At 38.0% G+C, this 17749-nt stretch overlaps 1 protein-coding gene across 2 annotated transcripts in view; it reads left to right on the top strand.

The window, feature by feature from the left end:
* The window catches only part of DIP2B (disco interacting protein 2 homolog B), a 206385-nt gene extending 192102 nt beyond the window's left edge, over positions 1 to 14283 (top strand). For both annotated transcript variants that reach the window (XM_072654674.1, XM_072654673.1), the window contains 3 exons: positions 206 to 383; positions 6461 to 6584; positions 12492 to 14283. In XM_072654674.1, coding sequence (XP_072510775.1) covers positions 206 to 383; positions 6461 to 6584; positions 12492 to 12744 — 555 coding nt within the window. In that variant the 3' untranslated portion in view covers positions 12745 to 14283. The remainder of the gene's footprint in view (positions 1 to 205; positions 384 to 6460; positions 6585 to 12491) is intronic.
* The last annotated feature ends 3466 nt before the right edge of the window (positions 14284 to 17749 follow it).

Genomic DNA, 17749 nt, shown 5'->3' on the forward strand with positions numbered 1-17749 from the left:
ACAGTAATGTAGCCTAGTGGGAAGATTCCAGGCTGGGCATGGAGAGGCTTGAATTTGAGTCTTGACTTCGCTGCTCTCTAATTGCAGGTTCTATGTGCAAAAAACAGTCAGTTGATAGAACTAGGGGGTTTTAAAATCATCTAATCGAGTTAGCAGGATTGTGTATCCTTTGTGGGGAACTGACATATACCTCTCTGTATAATAGGTTTGGGTGAATAGCCCTCACACAGCCAGTGGCTACTACACCATCTATGATAATGAAACTCTCCAAGCTGATCATTTCAACACTCGGCTCAGTTTTGGGGATGCCACTCAGACACTCTGGGCTAGGACAGGATACCTTGGGTTTGTTCGCCGAACTGAGCTTACAGCTGCCACTGGAGGTACGTCTCTGATGAACTCTTCTCTTTTTCTTTGCTTAGGTTTCAGATGTGGAATTAATTTATCTCCACCTTAGCCTGGGATGCGTAGCACCAATATGATATTCACAGTGCCTGCAGCAACCATAAATATGCTGGCACAATTCTGAATCCTGAAATACAATAGACTCTCTACATGGAAGATAGAACCAAAACATTTATTCAAACACCAGAAAGCTGAATCCATCCCAGCAATAAAGAAATCCATCATAGTAACCAAGAAGTTTATACACATTATCAGGCCTTCCTACAAACAAACACTCACAGTCCCAGCTGCATGCTTCCTCTATCCTTCCCAGCTCTGATTATTCACTGATTAACTTCCTCTCAGCTCTGCTCTAGCTCTGCCTCTTCATGTTCCATCCCTTCCTGTTCCATGTGATTTGACTCATATGACTCAGGCTTCCATGTAACTTAAGCATGTCACATGGGCCTATTAATGGTTGGGAAATATCTTTCCATTAAGAAGCAAAATTACATTAAACAGTAAGCAAAAAATGCATTATCAATGCAAGATGCTATTTTGTTTTAGGAAATTTAGTGACTTCTTTGGTTGTTGAATATGTAAATAAAGTGATATTCATTTACAAAATAGCATTGTACTTCTTAAGAGAGTGTCCAGAAAGTAAGAGGCCATAGTCTGTCATAGTCCCATAGGAGAAAATGATAATATTTCTGAGGAGAGGGGCAAGAATATTTGTGTCAGGGCATAGACACAGCTAAGAAGAGTTAATTCTCAAACTCCAAGCTAGCTCCTTGAGATTTGGGGGATATTTGTGTTCTGTGGCCATCATGAGGCTGAAATATTCACTAAAAATTCAAGTCCCTTGCAATTGAAACTCGTTTCTGTAGTGTTGCCAATCAAGCAGCAAGAAAGTCTTAAGCATCTGCTGTATACAGACTTAGATTGCATTGTAACAGCATCTGGGAATGTCAGTGACACAGTCTCTACCCTCAAGAAATCTATTGTTCTTAGGTTCCATCTTGTCAGTATCCCACTAGCAGGGGAACTTGTCATACTTGACAGTTAAGTAGTTATTGCTTCCAGCTATAGGGTGAACTAGAGGGCCACAGAAGTCCCTCCTGACTCTCAAATTCTGTAATTCTGAGTTTAGATGGCAGTTTTATTACACAATGTGGCATGATATTGGCATCTTATTGCCATCTACCTTGGCTACAGTTGTGGCCTAAATGCAGGTCCTTCTGTGATTGTCATTAAAAAAGTCAGCTTTCAGAACTTTAATGTTGACCACATTAGTTATTTTTCATAAACCCTCATATGGTTCTGTTGCCCACCAGGAAAGAGTCATAGGATCATAGGTTTAGAGCTGGAAGAGACCTTAGAAATCATTTAACCTAATTGCCATATTTTGTACAGAAGAGAAATAGATAACCAAAAAGGTTAAGATCACACAGGTACTAAGTAGCAGAGAACAGATTTGAACTGAGGTCTTCTGACTGCAAATCCTGTTCTTTCCACTATATCACACTGCTTCTAACCAATCCTGAACCTCAGAAGCTTTTTGTTTTTTAAAAAAATATATAATTTATTTATTTTTCAGTTTTCCACATTCACTTCCAACAATAATTTGAATTCAAATTTTTCTCCCCATCTCTCCCCACCCCCCACCCCAGGACAACATGCACCCCATCTACCCCTTCCTCCAATCTGTCCTTCCTTCTGTTACCCACCCTTCTTCCATCCCCCTTCCACTCTATTTTCCTGTAGGGCAAAATAGATTTCTATACTTCATTGCCTGTATAGCTTAATTTCCAGTTGCATGCTAAAACAGTTTTTAACATTCATTCTTAAAGCTTTGAGTTCCATATTCTCTCCCTCCCTTCTCACCCACCCTCATTGAGAAAACAAGCAATTCAATATAGGTCATACATGTGTAGCAATGCAAAGCACTTCCATAATGGTTATGTTGTAAAAGACTAACCACATTTCCCTCTGTCCTATCCTGCCCTCCATTTACTCCATTGTCTCCCTTGACCTGTCCTCCCACAATAGTATTTGCTTCTGATTATCCCTTTCCCCAATTTGCTGTCCCTTCTATTATCTTCCCTCTCCTATTCCCTTCTCCCTTGCTTTCCTGCAGAGTAAACTGGATTTCCAAGTCCAGTTTAGTGTGTGTTACTCCTCCTTAAGTCACATCCTATGAGACTAAGGCTGACTTATTTCCTTTCATCTCCCCCCTCTTCCCCTCCATTGTAAAAGCTTTTCCTTCCCTCTTTTATGTGAGATGATTTGCAACATTCTACCTCTCTCTTTCTCTTACTCCTAGTACATTCCATTCAGCAGTAAATTTTATTTTTTTAAATGTTCTCCCTTCATATTCAGCTCACCCTGTGCCCTCTATGTATGTGTGTGTGTATACACACGTATATACATATATAGATATACCTGTGTACATATACATACCTGTACATACGTAATATACACATACATACATACTGATATACCTAAATGTGTTTATACACACACACATACATATGCATGCACATATATATTCCCTCTAACTTCCTAATACTGAAAAAGGTCTTATGAGTTACAAATAACATCTTTCCATGTAGGAATGTAAATAGTTCAACTTTGGTGAGTTCCTTAAGGCTTCTTTTTCCTGTTTACCTTTTCATGTTTCTCTTGATTCTTGTATTTGAAAGTCAGATTTTCTATTCAACTCTGGTCTTTTCAACAAGAATGCTTGGAAGTCCTCTATTTCATTGAAATTCCATTTTTTCCCCTGAAGTACATTATACTCAGTTTTCATGGTTAGGTGATTCTTGATTTTAATCCTATCTCCTTTGACCTCTGGAATATCATATTCCAAGCCCTTCGATCCCTTAGTGTAGAAGCTACTAAATCCTGTATTATCCTGTTTGTATTTCCAAAATACTCAAATTGTTTCTTTCTGGCTGCTTGTAATATTTTCTCCTTGACCTGGGAACTCTGGAATTTGGCTACGATATTCCTAGGAGTTTTCCTTTTGGGATTTCTTTCAGAAGGTGATCAGTGAATTCTTTCCATTTCTATTTTACCCTCTGGTTCTAGAACATCAGGGCAGTTTTCCTGGATAATTTCTTGGAAGATGATATCTGGGGTCTTTTTTTGATCATAGTTTTCAGGTACATCAATAATGTTTAAATTATCTTTCCTGGATCTATTTCCCAGGTCAGTTGTTTTTCCATTGAGATATTTTACATTATCTTCTATTTTTTTATTCTGTTGGTTTTGTTTTATAATTTCTTGGTTTCTCATAAAGTCATTAGCTTCCATCTGCTCCATTCTAATTTTTAAAGAACTATTTTCTTCAGTGAGCTTTTGAACCTCTTTTCCATTTGGCTAATTCTACTTTTTAAAGCATTCTTCTCCTCATTGGCTTTTTGGACCTCTTTTGCCATTTGGGTTAGTCTATTTTTAAAGGTGTTATTTTCTTCAGCATTTTTTTGGGTCTCCGTTAGCAAGCTGTTGACTTGCTTTCCATGATTTTCTTGCATCACTCTCATTTCTCTTCCCAGTTTTTCCTCCACCTCTCTTACTTGATTTTCAAAATCCTTTTTGAGCTTTCCCATGGCTTGAGACCATTGAATATTTTTTTGGAGGTTTTGGATGCAGACGCCTTGACTTTTATGTCTTCCTCTGATGGTATGCTTTGTTTTTCCTCATCTGACAGGATGGAAGAAAATACCTTTCACCAAGAAAGTAACCTTCTATAGTCTTATTTTTTCCCCTTTTTCTTTTATTTTCCCCAGCCACTTACTTGACTTTTTAGTCCTTTGTCAAGTGGAGGGTATACTACCCTAGGCTTCAGAGGTTTTGTGCAGCTGAGATATCTCTTGGGATCTATAAGTTCTCAGTTCCTCCAAAGTGGCACAATTGGGGGAGAGGAGTTTACTCCTCTCCTGGCCTGAGCTCTGGTCTGTGAGCAACCACAAGCACTCTTTTCTGCCCTAGAACTGTGAGTAGGATTCCCTCTCCATAGCCACCATCAGCTCCACAACTCCAGAGCTCCTCCTCACCCCAGGACCACCACTCAAGACTGAGATGCAGATCACCTGCCCATTTCCCCCAAGGTCTTTAGAACAAGGGCTCCAAAGTGGATGCTGTGTTGCTGCTACTCTGGGAACAGACCATGCTCCCCTCTCACCCAGGTGAAAGAGCTTTCTTACTGACCTTTGAAGCTGTCTTTGGCATTTGTGGGTTTAGAAATCTGGGAACTGCAGCTGCTACCTGTGATTCTGTGCCCTGAAGTCTTCTCCAGTCCTATCCATGCCACGTGGCCTAGACTGAGCTGTGCTCCAAGCCTGGTGCAATAGACCTTTCCTGTCAGCCTTCCAGGCTATCTTGTGCTGGAAATAAGTTTCACTCTGTCATTTTTGTCGCTTCTGCTGCTGTAGAATTAGAGTCATTTTTTTACAGGTATTTTATGGGTTATGGGAGGAGAGCTAGAGTAGGTCTGTCCTTCTACTCCACCATCTTGGCTCTGCCCTCTCAGAAGCTTTTCATAGGATGATCAATCCTACTTAACTCTCTTAATCATCTAAGCTGGTCCTGTTCATGCCACCTATTCCTATTAAACTAACTCCTCTTTTTTTCTTTTATTCCTATCTCGTGCTTGTAGCATCCATACATAGAACCACCTAATCCATCTATCCAGCAGACTCCTTTATTTGACTCCTAGCCCACTTCACTAAAGTCACATTATTTCAGAGATCAGATCTGAATTTCCATCTATTCTTTTGCCCACCTGAAAAAGAATCTTCTCTAAAGCATTTCCAAAAACTCAGCCTCTGCTCCAATAAGAGAGAACCTACTTCATTTACCCATTACCTCCAGTTTTACCATGTAGATCGAAGCAAAATAAATCTAATCATTCTTCTACATGCTAATGCTTCTGAGACTTAGACAGCTCTCCTACCCCAGCCCCCTCCTTCCAAGTGTTCTCTTCTCTAGGCTAGACATCCTTGGGTCCTTCAACTAGTCCTCAATAGGCATGTTCTCAAGGATCTTCTCCATTCCAATTGTCCTTCACTACTAAACATTGTCCATCTTAACAATGCCCTTCCTGAAATATAGCATCCAAAACTACTGACCATAATTCTCCAGACGTAATCTCATCCAAAAATAGTATAACAGCACTATCACTTCATCATTTTTGGATTGTTTTTCTCAGCTTAACCTAAGATCTCAACTTTCTTAGTTACATTATCATACTGTTTATTCACTGAGCATATAGTCCAGTAAAATTCTCATATCCTTTTCAGACCAACTCAGCTAGTCATGCTTCATCATCTTGTATGTACAGAATTTGTTTTTTGAATCTAAGTTTAAGACTTTACATTTATTTTCTATTGAATTTTGCTTAGATTCAATTCAGTACTGTAGCTTATCAAAATCTTTTTGGATCTTAATATTTATCCTGTGTGTTATGTATTCCTCCTATGCAAATTTTACAGGCATACCAGTTAGGCCTTTATCTGAATCTTTGGTAGAAATCATAGTTGGAATAATAGATCTGGAGTTGAAAGGGCCCTCAGAGTCCTTCGTTTTACCAGTGTAGAAAGCGACGCTCAGAGATACAAAATGACATATCCAAAGTCACATCACTAGTCAGTATGGAAGGTGAGAGACTGTGAAATCAGTAATCTTTCTACCATATCATGCTGCCTTCTTTTAAATAGCACAGATGCCTTGGATATTTTCCTGGAGACCTTCCAAGTTGACATTTAACTATTGATTAATTATTTGGGTCTGGCTTTCTTTTTTCCCCCAAATAAGCCATCTCTTACAAGATGAAAGTGTTAGACTCAGAAGCCTAATGGAAAAATAGCTTTCTTCTCCTATACATAGGTTGTATATTGGCATAGCTTTTTGTGTGTAGTACTTTTTTGGCAGCGTAGTGGTCTGTGTTGTTCAGACTAGAATTCAGAATCATTGTGGGCAAGGACCTTATATGTAATCTTTTTTCTTCAGTCCAGATGTCTTAGAGAAGCTTGGGTAGGCTAATAATGCATATCTTCTGTTTCTTATCTTTTAGAACGTCATGATGCACTATATGTAGTAGGAGCCCTGGATGAAACTCTAGAGCTGAGAGGATTACGTTACCACCCAACTGATATAGAGACCTCAGTCTCTCGGACACATCGGAGCATTGCTGAATGGTAAATTTCTCCAAGAAGAGACTCGTTCTGAACTGCCCACTTCTATCATGTTTCTATCCCAGATTTAACATGTATATTAATCCAGTTAGTTGATACTCAGTAATTAAGTACTCACTGCTTGTAAAAATCTCCAGGTAACAAGAAAAAAGAGTAAACTCAGAGTACCTAACTACCTTTAGAAAATGCTGAGATTTAGGAGAAACACAGCGTACATATATGCTGAACAAATTCAATTCAGTTGGACAAGGCAAGTCATCTGACTATTTTTCTCCTCCTGAGCTTTCTTAACCCAGATTCATCCTGTGTCTGTCAACATGTCTGTCAGAGTGAGATTGCCTTATGAATCTCTACCTTGTAGCATTTTGCAACCAAAAAATTTGCTTTAAAGGAGCCTGTAATTTGAACTAAGACTGGGAAAGAGGAACTTGTGGTTTGTAATTAGCAGTCAAACCCCCACATCCCCCATCCTCCAGCTACCAGAAAGGGAAATCCAGCCTAAGAAGATTATATACTACTCAGTTTGTACTTAACCTCTAGTTCAAGGTGGGGGAAAAGGGAGCTTATCCCACCAAGACTGGAAAGAGGAACTTAGTCTTTAAAAAGAGTCTTACAATCCTATGATTTTTTTATTCTTACAAAGATGTTTTTTACTTTAAATTATCTGCTACTAAATAATAAAGGCTTATCAGTCTATCTATTCACTAAATCTCTAGTTAAGCCAGACTTAAGAGAACATCTGTGTTAGTCTGGCTTAGTTGTTAGGGCTAGCTTTTCCTAAAGAAATAAAAATAAGTCAAAGTAGTCAATGGTAACTGATTTAAAAGTATTCCTTTCCTGAGTGTGGTCACAGGGAATCAGATTGACCTACTCCATCCAGGAGCGCAGTTGATTTTTTTTAGGGTTTTAGAACTAAAGTGGAAGAAATTAAAGTCTATGAAGATGGTAAACAGGAAAGAGAAAGGAATTGAGCAAATCCTGGTGACAGGGCTGTCCTGAGAGTGATTCAGGAATGGTCATCACAGCCCAGGAAAGAAGTTTCTCTGTGGCAGAAGTTCTTCATCAGGGATTCTTAAACTTTTTATTGGTTTCTTTTGTAAGCCTTTGTATCTTTATTTTATGCATTTAAAAATATTATTCAGAGGAAGGGGTCCATAGATTTCATCAGAAAGCCTAGGGAGACATTTAAAAAAAGGTTAAGTACCCTTGCTCTCATCTCTTGTGGGGGTGGCAAGGCACTTGTTTGGCAAGTCTATGGAGTAAGTAACTTTAGAAAAGACAATACAGCATTGTGGTTGTGGCTGTCCTTTGTGATCTCCATTAAGAAAACATCATCCACATTTTCTGTCAGACCAGCCAGTCTATAATGTAGTTCCACAATATCAGTTCTCTTTCTCTTATTGTATCTTCATCCAGATTCTGGCTCCCATACTTTTTTAATAGATTTCCTATGGCTATTTACTTTCTTGATCTAACCTACTGTCCCTTCCATTAGCTCTTTTCTTTTGAACTAGGGAGGCCCTCTTCCCACCTCCATTTTTTAGTCATGTGTCAGTGTGATATAGTAGCCAGAGCTCTGGACTTATCAGTAGGAGACCTGTCATTGGCCACTGGTGTGACTTTGACCCACTTCCTTAACCTTAGTCTTGGTTTCTGTGAATGTAAAACCAGAATAAAATAGGTAGTATGTTTCACAATCTTGTTTTGAAGGTCATGTGAGAATGTATGTAATGGATGTAAAGGGTTTTGTAATCCTTCAAATACTATATAATGTAAAAAATTACACGTCCTATTTCAGTAAGTCTCATTACACATATGGGTTTATATTTATCTCTTTGTAAAATTTAAAAGTCCCTGTTTATTGTCCATACTATGTGAATTCACATATGTGAATATATAGAGAGATTTCTTAGGTTATAAGTATAGGTTACAACCTTTTTCCCTATTATTTTCCCCTAAAAATTACTGGATACATCTTCCACAGTTGTTCTTTTTTCTGTATCATTCCTGTTGCTCTCTATAGTATGTGAGTTTACAGGTTTTTGTGGACATTTTTCTCCTCCCCAACCTCTAAATTTTATTTTCAAGCCCTTGTGATCAGATCATTAAATCTTCTACCAAGAATGTTTTCCCCAACCATTGTAAATTGCACATTCTCACAAAAGCTGAGACTTTGGTATTGTAAACCCTGATTTAGAAAACCTAATTCCATTTTTCTGTTCCATTTATGTAGCCAGCAAAATTTTCACTTCCTCCCTTTTCCTTTATCTTTCAAAGTCATCAACAAGACAATCAACTGGAAAACAAAAAAGACTGAAGACCCCTGCCCACATGTTCCCAAGGCCTTTGTTTTCCTGTGAAGGATTTCATAGTTCTTAGAGATACAGTACATGCTTCTACGGTTCTATTATTCATCCCCACGTTAATCATAAGTAGATAGCGTTTGATAAATTTAGTTAGTCAATCCAAAAAGCATGTATTAAGTACCTACTGTATGACAGCCACTGTGCTAGGAAAAAGACACAGGGTGACAATACATATTACAAAATAATTACAAAGTATTTGAATTGAAGATAGAGAAAGGGAAAACCCCAACAATTGAAGAGATCAGGAAAAGACTTCAAGTAGAAATACTCAGAGTACATATTACTCTCTGAGGTTGAGGTGAGAAGGAAATTTATTCTAGACGTGAGTAATAACCGAAGGCAAAGAGGCTCTATGTGAGAAAGAGAAAAGGTCAAGATGGCTGGACCCTAGCATGTGGGAAGAGAAACAATGTATGATAAGACCAGAAAGGTTTATTGGGAGGGGTGGGGAACGTTTGGCTTTAAAAATCAAATAGAGAAATTCTATTTTATCCTATAGACAATGATGGAAATCACTGACTGGAATAAGAGTGACATGAACAGTTTTACATCTCAGGAAAATTATTTCTGCAATAGTATAGAAGAGGAATTGGAGAAGGGGTCTAGAACAGAGCCTTGAGGTACATTTAGAGTTAGGGGGTGAGATATGGATGATGATCCAGCAAAAAAGACTGAGAAGGAAATGTTCAAATTGGTAGGAAAACCACGAATAGGTAATATCACAAAAACACAAAAGAAAGAGAATATCTAGGAGGAAAAGGCGGTCAGTGGGATCAGATGCTAAAATGAGGATTCAAAAAAGACCAGATTTGGAATGAAGAGATCACTGGTAACTTTGGAAAAACAGTTTCATTTGAGTGATCTGGTCAGAAACCAGATTGCAAAGTGTTCAAAAGTGAGCGAAAGGAGAGGGAGAGGAGGCAACAAGTGTAGACAGCTTTTTCTAAGAGTTTGGCTGAAAAAGGGAAGAAAGTTAAATGATTATCATTTGAGGGTATGGTAAGGTTTTTAAAGATGGAAGGAAGTTTGAAAACAGAAAGGGAGTACTAGATAATGATAAATTGACAATTAGAGAGGGATAATTGCAGGGAAATTTTTGGAAAAGATGGAATAGGATGAGAGATGATAGATACATGTGGTGAAAGGGTTGACTTTGACAGGGAGAAGAATCACATCCACATAAGAAACTGTTAGAATTAAGGAGATGGTTGGGTAGTGATTTTAAGAGGTTTTGAGATAAAGAGGTTGAGGGAGCTTACAGTAAGTGACTTCAGTATTTTTAATAAAGCAGGAAGCCAAGTCCTGAGTAGTTTAAAGGGTTGAAAGCACAGTGCAAGGGTGGAAGGCTTAAAGAGAGAATCTGGAACAAAGGTTGTCTTGAGGGGGATAGGGACTTTGAGCAATATATACTTCCAGGACAGTTTCCTGACAGATCACGTAGATCCTATTTATTTTCTCTAGTATGTACATTATGGGGATTGCAAGGAGACAATTCTTCAGGACCATGAAAGTAAAAGGCCTGAGACTGGGCCTAGAAAAATAAAGGCTGAGGACAAGTATTGCTTTTCAGTTATGTCCGACTCTTCATGATCTCATTTGGAGTTTTCTTGACAAAAATACTGGAATGGTTTGCCATTTCCTTCTCACTTTACAGATGAGGAACTGAGGTAAACAGGTTTAAATGGCTTGCTGAGGGTCACAGCTAGTAAGTATCTGAGGATTTGAACTTAGGTCCTCCTGACTAGCACCATTTAGCTCCCCCCTCAGCTTAACATCAGCGTTATAAATGGGTGCCAATGTTTATTGTTAAAAGAAAGACTTGGTTGCAGAATCCCCAGGGTCAGCAAATATAGATTTTCTTTATTTGTAGATGATCGAAATTTCATTATGTACATTCACCAAATGACAATGTTTAGATTAGACACCAAACTAAATAAAGGTTCCTGTCTCATTAGGGTCCCTTGTTTCACTCCTCCCTTCAAACGGTCGTCACCAATATCAAGGAGAGCGGGAGAGTTGTTCAGTAGTTGGCATGTGAACATGTAGGAATCTCCTGCTCCCATCCCTGCCCTCCAAAGCATCCTCTCTTTTTAATCTTCTAATAACTCCTTTCCTTTGCCTTCAAACATATACTTCTTTCTCATTGCCTCCATTTCATTTTCTCAACCCTTTGCAATCTGGATTTCAACTTCATCACTCAACTGAAAATATTCTTTCCAACGTTACCAGTGATTTCTTAATTGCTAGATCTAAGGATCATTTCTCAGTCCTTAGTTTTCTTGACTTCTCTATTGCATTAGACACTGTTGGCCACCCAGAGTAGGGGTTTTTGTGACAATGATCTCTCTTATTCTTTTACATATGCATATGTGTCTGTGTGTGTCTGTGTCTGTGTATATGTATATACTGTCTCTTGGTGACCTCATCAGCTCCCATGGATTTAATTATCACTGTGCTGATAGTCCCAGATCTGTATATCTATCCATTTAATTTTTTATTTAACTCCATTTCCATATCAACCCTCTGTTGGACGTTTCAAACTAAATATCTCACAAGTATCTTGTATTTTATATGTTCAAGACAGAAACCTCTTCTAAATTTCGCTATTTCAGACACTACTATCCTTCCAGTCATCCAGGTTCACAAGCACAATGTAATCTATTTATACTAGAACTCTACTTGTGACCCCTAATCTAGTTAAGGCTTCATTACATCTTAATTGGACTTGTAATAGCCTTCTCTCTGTCTTCTAAAGAGCTGCTGAGTAGTTTTCTAAATGCATAGTTCTGACCATGTGTCTCCCCTCCTCAGTGAACTTCAGAGGCAACTCTTACTTTATAGATCAAAGTAGACACCATTTTTTGGTCTCACATACTGGCACTGGCCTACCTTTCTAGTCTTTTTCTCACTATAGTCCAAAAAGACTGGCCTTCTTACCATGCCTTAAACACAGCACTATGTCTCAGTGCTCTTGAATTGGTTGTCCCCCATGCCTCGAGTGCACTCCTTCCTTCCTTCCTCCCTTCCTTCTTTCCTTCCACCTCTTGGAGTCCCTAGGTTCCTTCAAGTCTCAGCCAAAGCACCACCCTCTCTGTAAGTTCTGATCCCTCTCGAAGCTAGTGCCTTTCCCTCAAAATTATTTTGTATCTATTTTGCATATGTATTATATATGCCTGTATGTGTCCAGGTTGTCTCTCCTAGCCAGGTTTAAATTCCTTGATAACAAGGACAGTTTCATTGTCATCTTGGTATTCCCAGCACCAAGCACATGCCTAGCATGTAGTAGGTGCTTAATAAATGATTGTTCTTTGAGCTGAGTGGATGTATTGAACTGCTTTCAGGCTCTTCTAGAATTAAGCCTTCATATAGAGAGCTTTGTTATTTGTTAAGAAATATTTTAACTACTAAAATATCACAGGTTCATAGTTAAACACAAGTATAAGTGTGCATCCTAGAAATTATCCCTGTCACTACTTACTTTCAATCTTCAGTGTATTATCATGTTATTAATGCCTATGTTAATTCATTATCATTGTAATTTCAGTGCTGTGTTCACATGGACCAATTTGCTTGTGGTGGTTGTGGAACTGTGTGGCTGTGAGCAGGAGGCCCTGGATTTGGTCCCTCTGGTGACGAACGTGGTCTTGGAAGAGCATTACCTCATTGTTGGAGTTGTGGTTGTGGTGGACCCAGGTGTCATTCCAATCAACTCCAGAGGAGAGAAGCAGCGCATGCACCTGCGGGACAGCTTTCTGGCAGATCAGTTAGATCCCATCTATGTGGCTTACAACATGTAATTGTGCATTATGGGCATGTAGCCAGTTCCTCAGAACCATGAAAGACAAGACTGGGTCACTATTGCCATCTTTTAGAAAAAACTAAAAACAAGTACTAATACTTGCTGTAAAATGATTTGAGGTGGATACTTTATTTCCTTCATCTCATTCTATGGAATTCTTCAATCATATGACAAACAGGAAAGGGAAATTCATTTGATAGCAAATGAAAAGAAGAAAAATTAATAGTTTACTCAAGATGACCTTTAACGTTGACAATGTAAGCAGCACGTTACTAAAGCCTTTGCTAAATGGGTGTTACATTTTTCATCTGTTGTACATACTTGTATTTTTATCTAATGCTGTTTTAGAATTTTGCAAAGGGATTTATTAACATAAAGGAAATAGTCCAAGTTCCACAGTTCTCCATCATATACTGTATTTTGCAGTTAATACTGTAGCTAGTGCTTTGGGGCTTTGTTAACATGGGGTTATACAGAATACTTACAGTCATGCCGTAAGCGAATTGGATGACTCATTAAATCTAAGAATAATGTCATCATACATACACACACATGCACACATCTAAAATTTAAAGGATTTTGCCTATATTTTTAAACTGTAAATAATAGTATGCATAATTCAGTGCAAAAAAAAGGGCTTGTGTAACTACAGCCACCAAATTAGAAACATTTAGAGATTGTAATTTTAAGATTCTTAACATTTAATTGGTTAGATAACTAAGAAATGTTAAGTTGTATGCAGGTTTCCATTGCACACTGTACTGTGACTTTGCTGGCTGGCATGTTTAAAAGATCAAGCTGCCTGTGTTTGTATTTAAAGCCCATTTCCCTTTAGAGTGAACTTAATTTTTAAACATTAATCCTGTTTTTTCTGCAAGTTGACCAATTAAAAGTCTCACTTTACAAAACAGTCTACTCAAAGCACCAAGAAAAAACTCAAGATTACCTGGGGAGATACCACTCCCTACAATCCCCAGTTTTGAAATTGTGCTTTTGAATTGGATTAATTGGGTGTCTAAACTTCCTAAGTCAGGCGAATTTCCTCTTCCCCAGCCCTGTTGCTCCTTTGTAGTAAAACTTCTATTACAATTTCTGCATACAGTTTCTCTTTTAAAACTGGAAAGTTCCTTCTGATTTTCCACTCTATGGGAGCCAGTGGGGGTGGGGGGAGTTTATCTGGTGGAAACTATGCATATATGGTTGGGGGGGGGGGGGTTGTCGAGAAGGGAGTGAGATAAGGAGCCAATGCATTGCAACAGAAATCAGAAGTTCCGTGTTGGCCAACTCCTTTGAATGCTATCATAGCCAGCCTTAGAGGAATACTCATAAGGGAACCCTGTTTTATGCAAAACACACTGTTTTGGAATAACTGTGGTGCCCAAGCCTAGCAGACTAAAAGACAGAGCCAAATTTGCCTCTGGCTCAGTTTCCTTTTTTGGTCTGATCCTTCATGTATTCGAACATAGTTGGATTCTATTATTTTTTTCTTACAGAAATATTTTTTAAAATTAAAATAAAGAACCACCAAACCCTCAAAGTGAATAAGACTTTAGAATGGTTCTCTTGGATCCATCTAGTCTGTTGTGTAAATACTTACTTACTCTATTTTAATAATGCATATTATTTACCCCAGTGTAACATCATGTAAACTAAGTATGTTTTTAAACAATTTTTAAGACTTGTATTTACCCTGAAAATAAGGTTTATAATGCAGAAATAGACCCTTCTCTATAGCAGCACTGTAAAGTGCTGTGTAAACACAGTCCTATGACTTGAAGCCACTTTATTACTACCCTTTTCATTGTCCTCATTTCTTTTCTTCTCATTCTCCAACAAAGGCAGGCCCAAAAACATTTTCCAGTTGCAGATCTGTTTTTTAATATTTTAAGTAAATTAAATTTGTGATGTGAGAGGCTCTGGCATGTGTAGGAAAAACATATCCATCAAGACATGAAACCTCCGTGCATACAGATAAATAGGTTAGTTTTCAGGTACAATAGCTTGCTAATGTTTGACATGATTTAAAAGTTTTATATATACACGTATGTGTGTATGTATACACATACCCCACATACATGTATGTGTGTACACATACATGTGTGTATATATACATATGTATACACACGCATGATTCATTCTGGACAAAACAGGACCATGGCAACTGTTTTAAAAGAACTGCCTTTCTCTGTAGTCTTCCCAATTCTGAACGAAAAAAATATATAAAATAGTGTGAATCATACCTGCAAAAGTTAGAAAGGAGACATGTAGACCCACCCTTTCACAAAAGATATTCCATTTATGAGCAGAAGAGTACAGGCAACTTTGAGGGCTAATTATTCAGGTTGTGAGTTGAATGGATTTTATATTTCTTCAGGTCTGTAGCTTCTCTTTAACAATCCTGCTCCTGCTTTTGTGGCTATTTCACTGCTTTTGATCATTATCTGCATTATTCTGTGACTATCCCTTCTAGTCACAGAATTAGGAAATCACATAGCTGGAAGGGACCTGGGAGATCATCTGCTCCAACCTCATGCCTGTTAGATGAACCCTCTATATGACATCTGCATAGAGGGATCATCCAACCTCTGCCTGAAACCTCCTGCGATGAGGAACTTACTACCTCATGAGGCAGCCTGTTCCATTTTTGTACAGCTCTGATTTTTAAACAAGTCTTCCATAGCTTGATCTGCCTCCCTGTAGCTTCCTGGGGCTTCTTTTCCTTATGGTAGCAATCCCCTTAGGGCAAAGGAATCCCAGGCCTTTGTTAAAAGAGGGTTCTTCTGGAGCCAAGTGGAATAAGTCTGATCTCTTACACATCCCTTCAGATACTTGAAGACAGCTGTCATTAGATTCAGTTCAACTCATGTTTATGTTAATTAAGCACCTACTATGTACAGAGCACTCTGTGTCTCCCTAAATCTTCTCTTTTTCAGGCTGCATCCCTAGTTCTTTCAACCATTTCTTCGATGATTGAATTTCAAGTCTTACCATTCAAGTTGCCCTCCTTTGGATATAGTCCAGCTTACTAAATCCCTCCTAAAAGTTGGCGTAACAGAGTTTTCAACAGCAAGAAACCTTCCTCTTATGACATACTTCTACTCTTGCAGTAAGGATAATATCCCATGGTGTCACTTGACCTTGTGGCAGGACATGCTTATAAGCTTTTTTTATATATACAGACCCCTTTGGCAGTCTGATGAGGCCCATGGACTCTTTCTCAGAATCATATTTATAAATACATAAAATAAAACATACATAGGACTGCAAAGGAAACTAATTATGTTGAAATACAGTTATCAAAATACATTTTCAAGTTCCTGGACCTCAGGTTAAAAACTCCTATTCTAAAAGCTATTATGGCAACTCATTTTCCTCCATGGCATTTGTGTGTATATATACATGCTCATATATCAATGTTTACTTTTTTAAAGTCATCTACTGCACATAGCCTTAGCCGGTCTCTAGGACACATTGCCTGTGTTCCTGTGCAAAAATTGTATATGGAAATGTAGAAGAAAATTTGTATTTTCATTCACTAAATGAATGAGTTTTCATCTCAGTCCAAAGAGATCCATTCATCAAATTGAGACCCTTATTGTTAAAACTGCAAAATAAGGCAATAAAGGCAGCTTCTTTGGAAGAGTGCCTGGAGATGAAGAACAGTTATAGGGAGCTAAACAAGTTTAGTGTCTACATCCTTATAAACACTAAAGCTGTGGCGTTCAGTGACTAGCATAGCATAATTGGCATTAATAATGCTTCTTGCCATACAATGGGCTATTTTCTCCCTAGTACAAGTCCTTCTTTCCCTCAGATCCTTAGAAAGTTGCTTTGCTTCTGGTTATCAGGGACCATAGCCTTCCTACTAGTTATCATTTTAGGATAGCCCTTGGGAAAATTTGGCACAGTGCTTGGCTCAAACAAAGAATCTAAGACCCTAAGCATTTGTGTTACGGTATTTGCCCGAGGCATGGTGCTGGATCTCTTGGCCAAATAAACCACTTTCCTTGGGAATCCAGGAATCTTTCAGACTAAACCAAGGAGGAGTCATACTAACCTCACCTTCTTGCTCTCAAGCTCCAGAATGATCTATGCCTTAGCATTGTTTTTGTTGTCTGCTGTAATGTACTGGTGGCAAGAGAAATTGAAGCATGAAGCTACAATACTCTTAAAACACGAGTCTTTTCCTTTATCACTTTTGTGACCTTCCTGATTTAGTCTAATGTAGATGGGCCATGTTATCTGTCCAGAGGAGGAGATTGTAAAGATATGAGAATAATTTTTTTAGTCCTAAATGCAGTTTTTGTTTACTTTCTATCAAATATTTACCAATGTCAAATTCAAACTATAATACTATATGTAATTATGTATAAAGTTTTTTTTTTATTTATTTGAAATTAGACTAGATATACATTTTTTAAATTTAACATCTGGCTGGACAGTGTTCTATTAATTCATTGAATGTGTTTCCTTTGTCTTGTGTTAATAAATATTGATGCCTGTTTGTGTGTGTAATCACTTTAATGGGTGGGAGGGTTGTCTGGGTTAAAGTCTAGTACATTCAATCTGAAGTGGCAACAAAACCTCCCAGTCATTTCTTTAAAGTAACAAGTAATGCAAGAAATTATAATGATGGTAGTACCTTTTATTTGAATAGCTATGGTCTATATAGTACCAAACATTTATTTGTTGTCCTTACAACATTCCTGGGAGGGAGATAGTATCAGTATTGTCATACTGTTTTACTGTGGAAATTTAGATGAGAGTACTGAAATGACTTACCCAGGATCAGTGGTAACAGAAATAGGGCTTGAGCCAAGGTCTTATGATCACAACCACATGGCTTTAAAAGAATTGGGCATAGAGATCCCAAGCCTATTAAAAGAAGAGTGGATGAAGAAAGCCAAAAAAAAAAAAAAAAAAAGATAGTCATTATTTTAAAACCAGGTGATTTCATGCTAGTTCATTAGAGAACAAATTTTTGTTTACAATTTTTTAAAAAG

The sequence above is a fragment of the Notamacropus eugenii genome, chromosome 3 (assembly GCF_028372415.1).
Source record: "Notamacropus eugenii isolate mMacEug1 chromosome 3, mMacEug1.pri_v2, whole genome shotgun sequence".
Lineage (NCBI taxonomy): Eukaryota > Metazoa > Chordata > Mammalia > Diprotodontia > Macropodidae > Notamacropus > Notamacropus eugenii.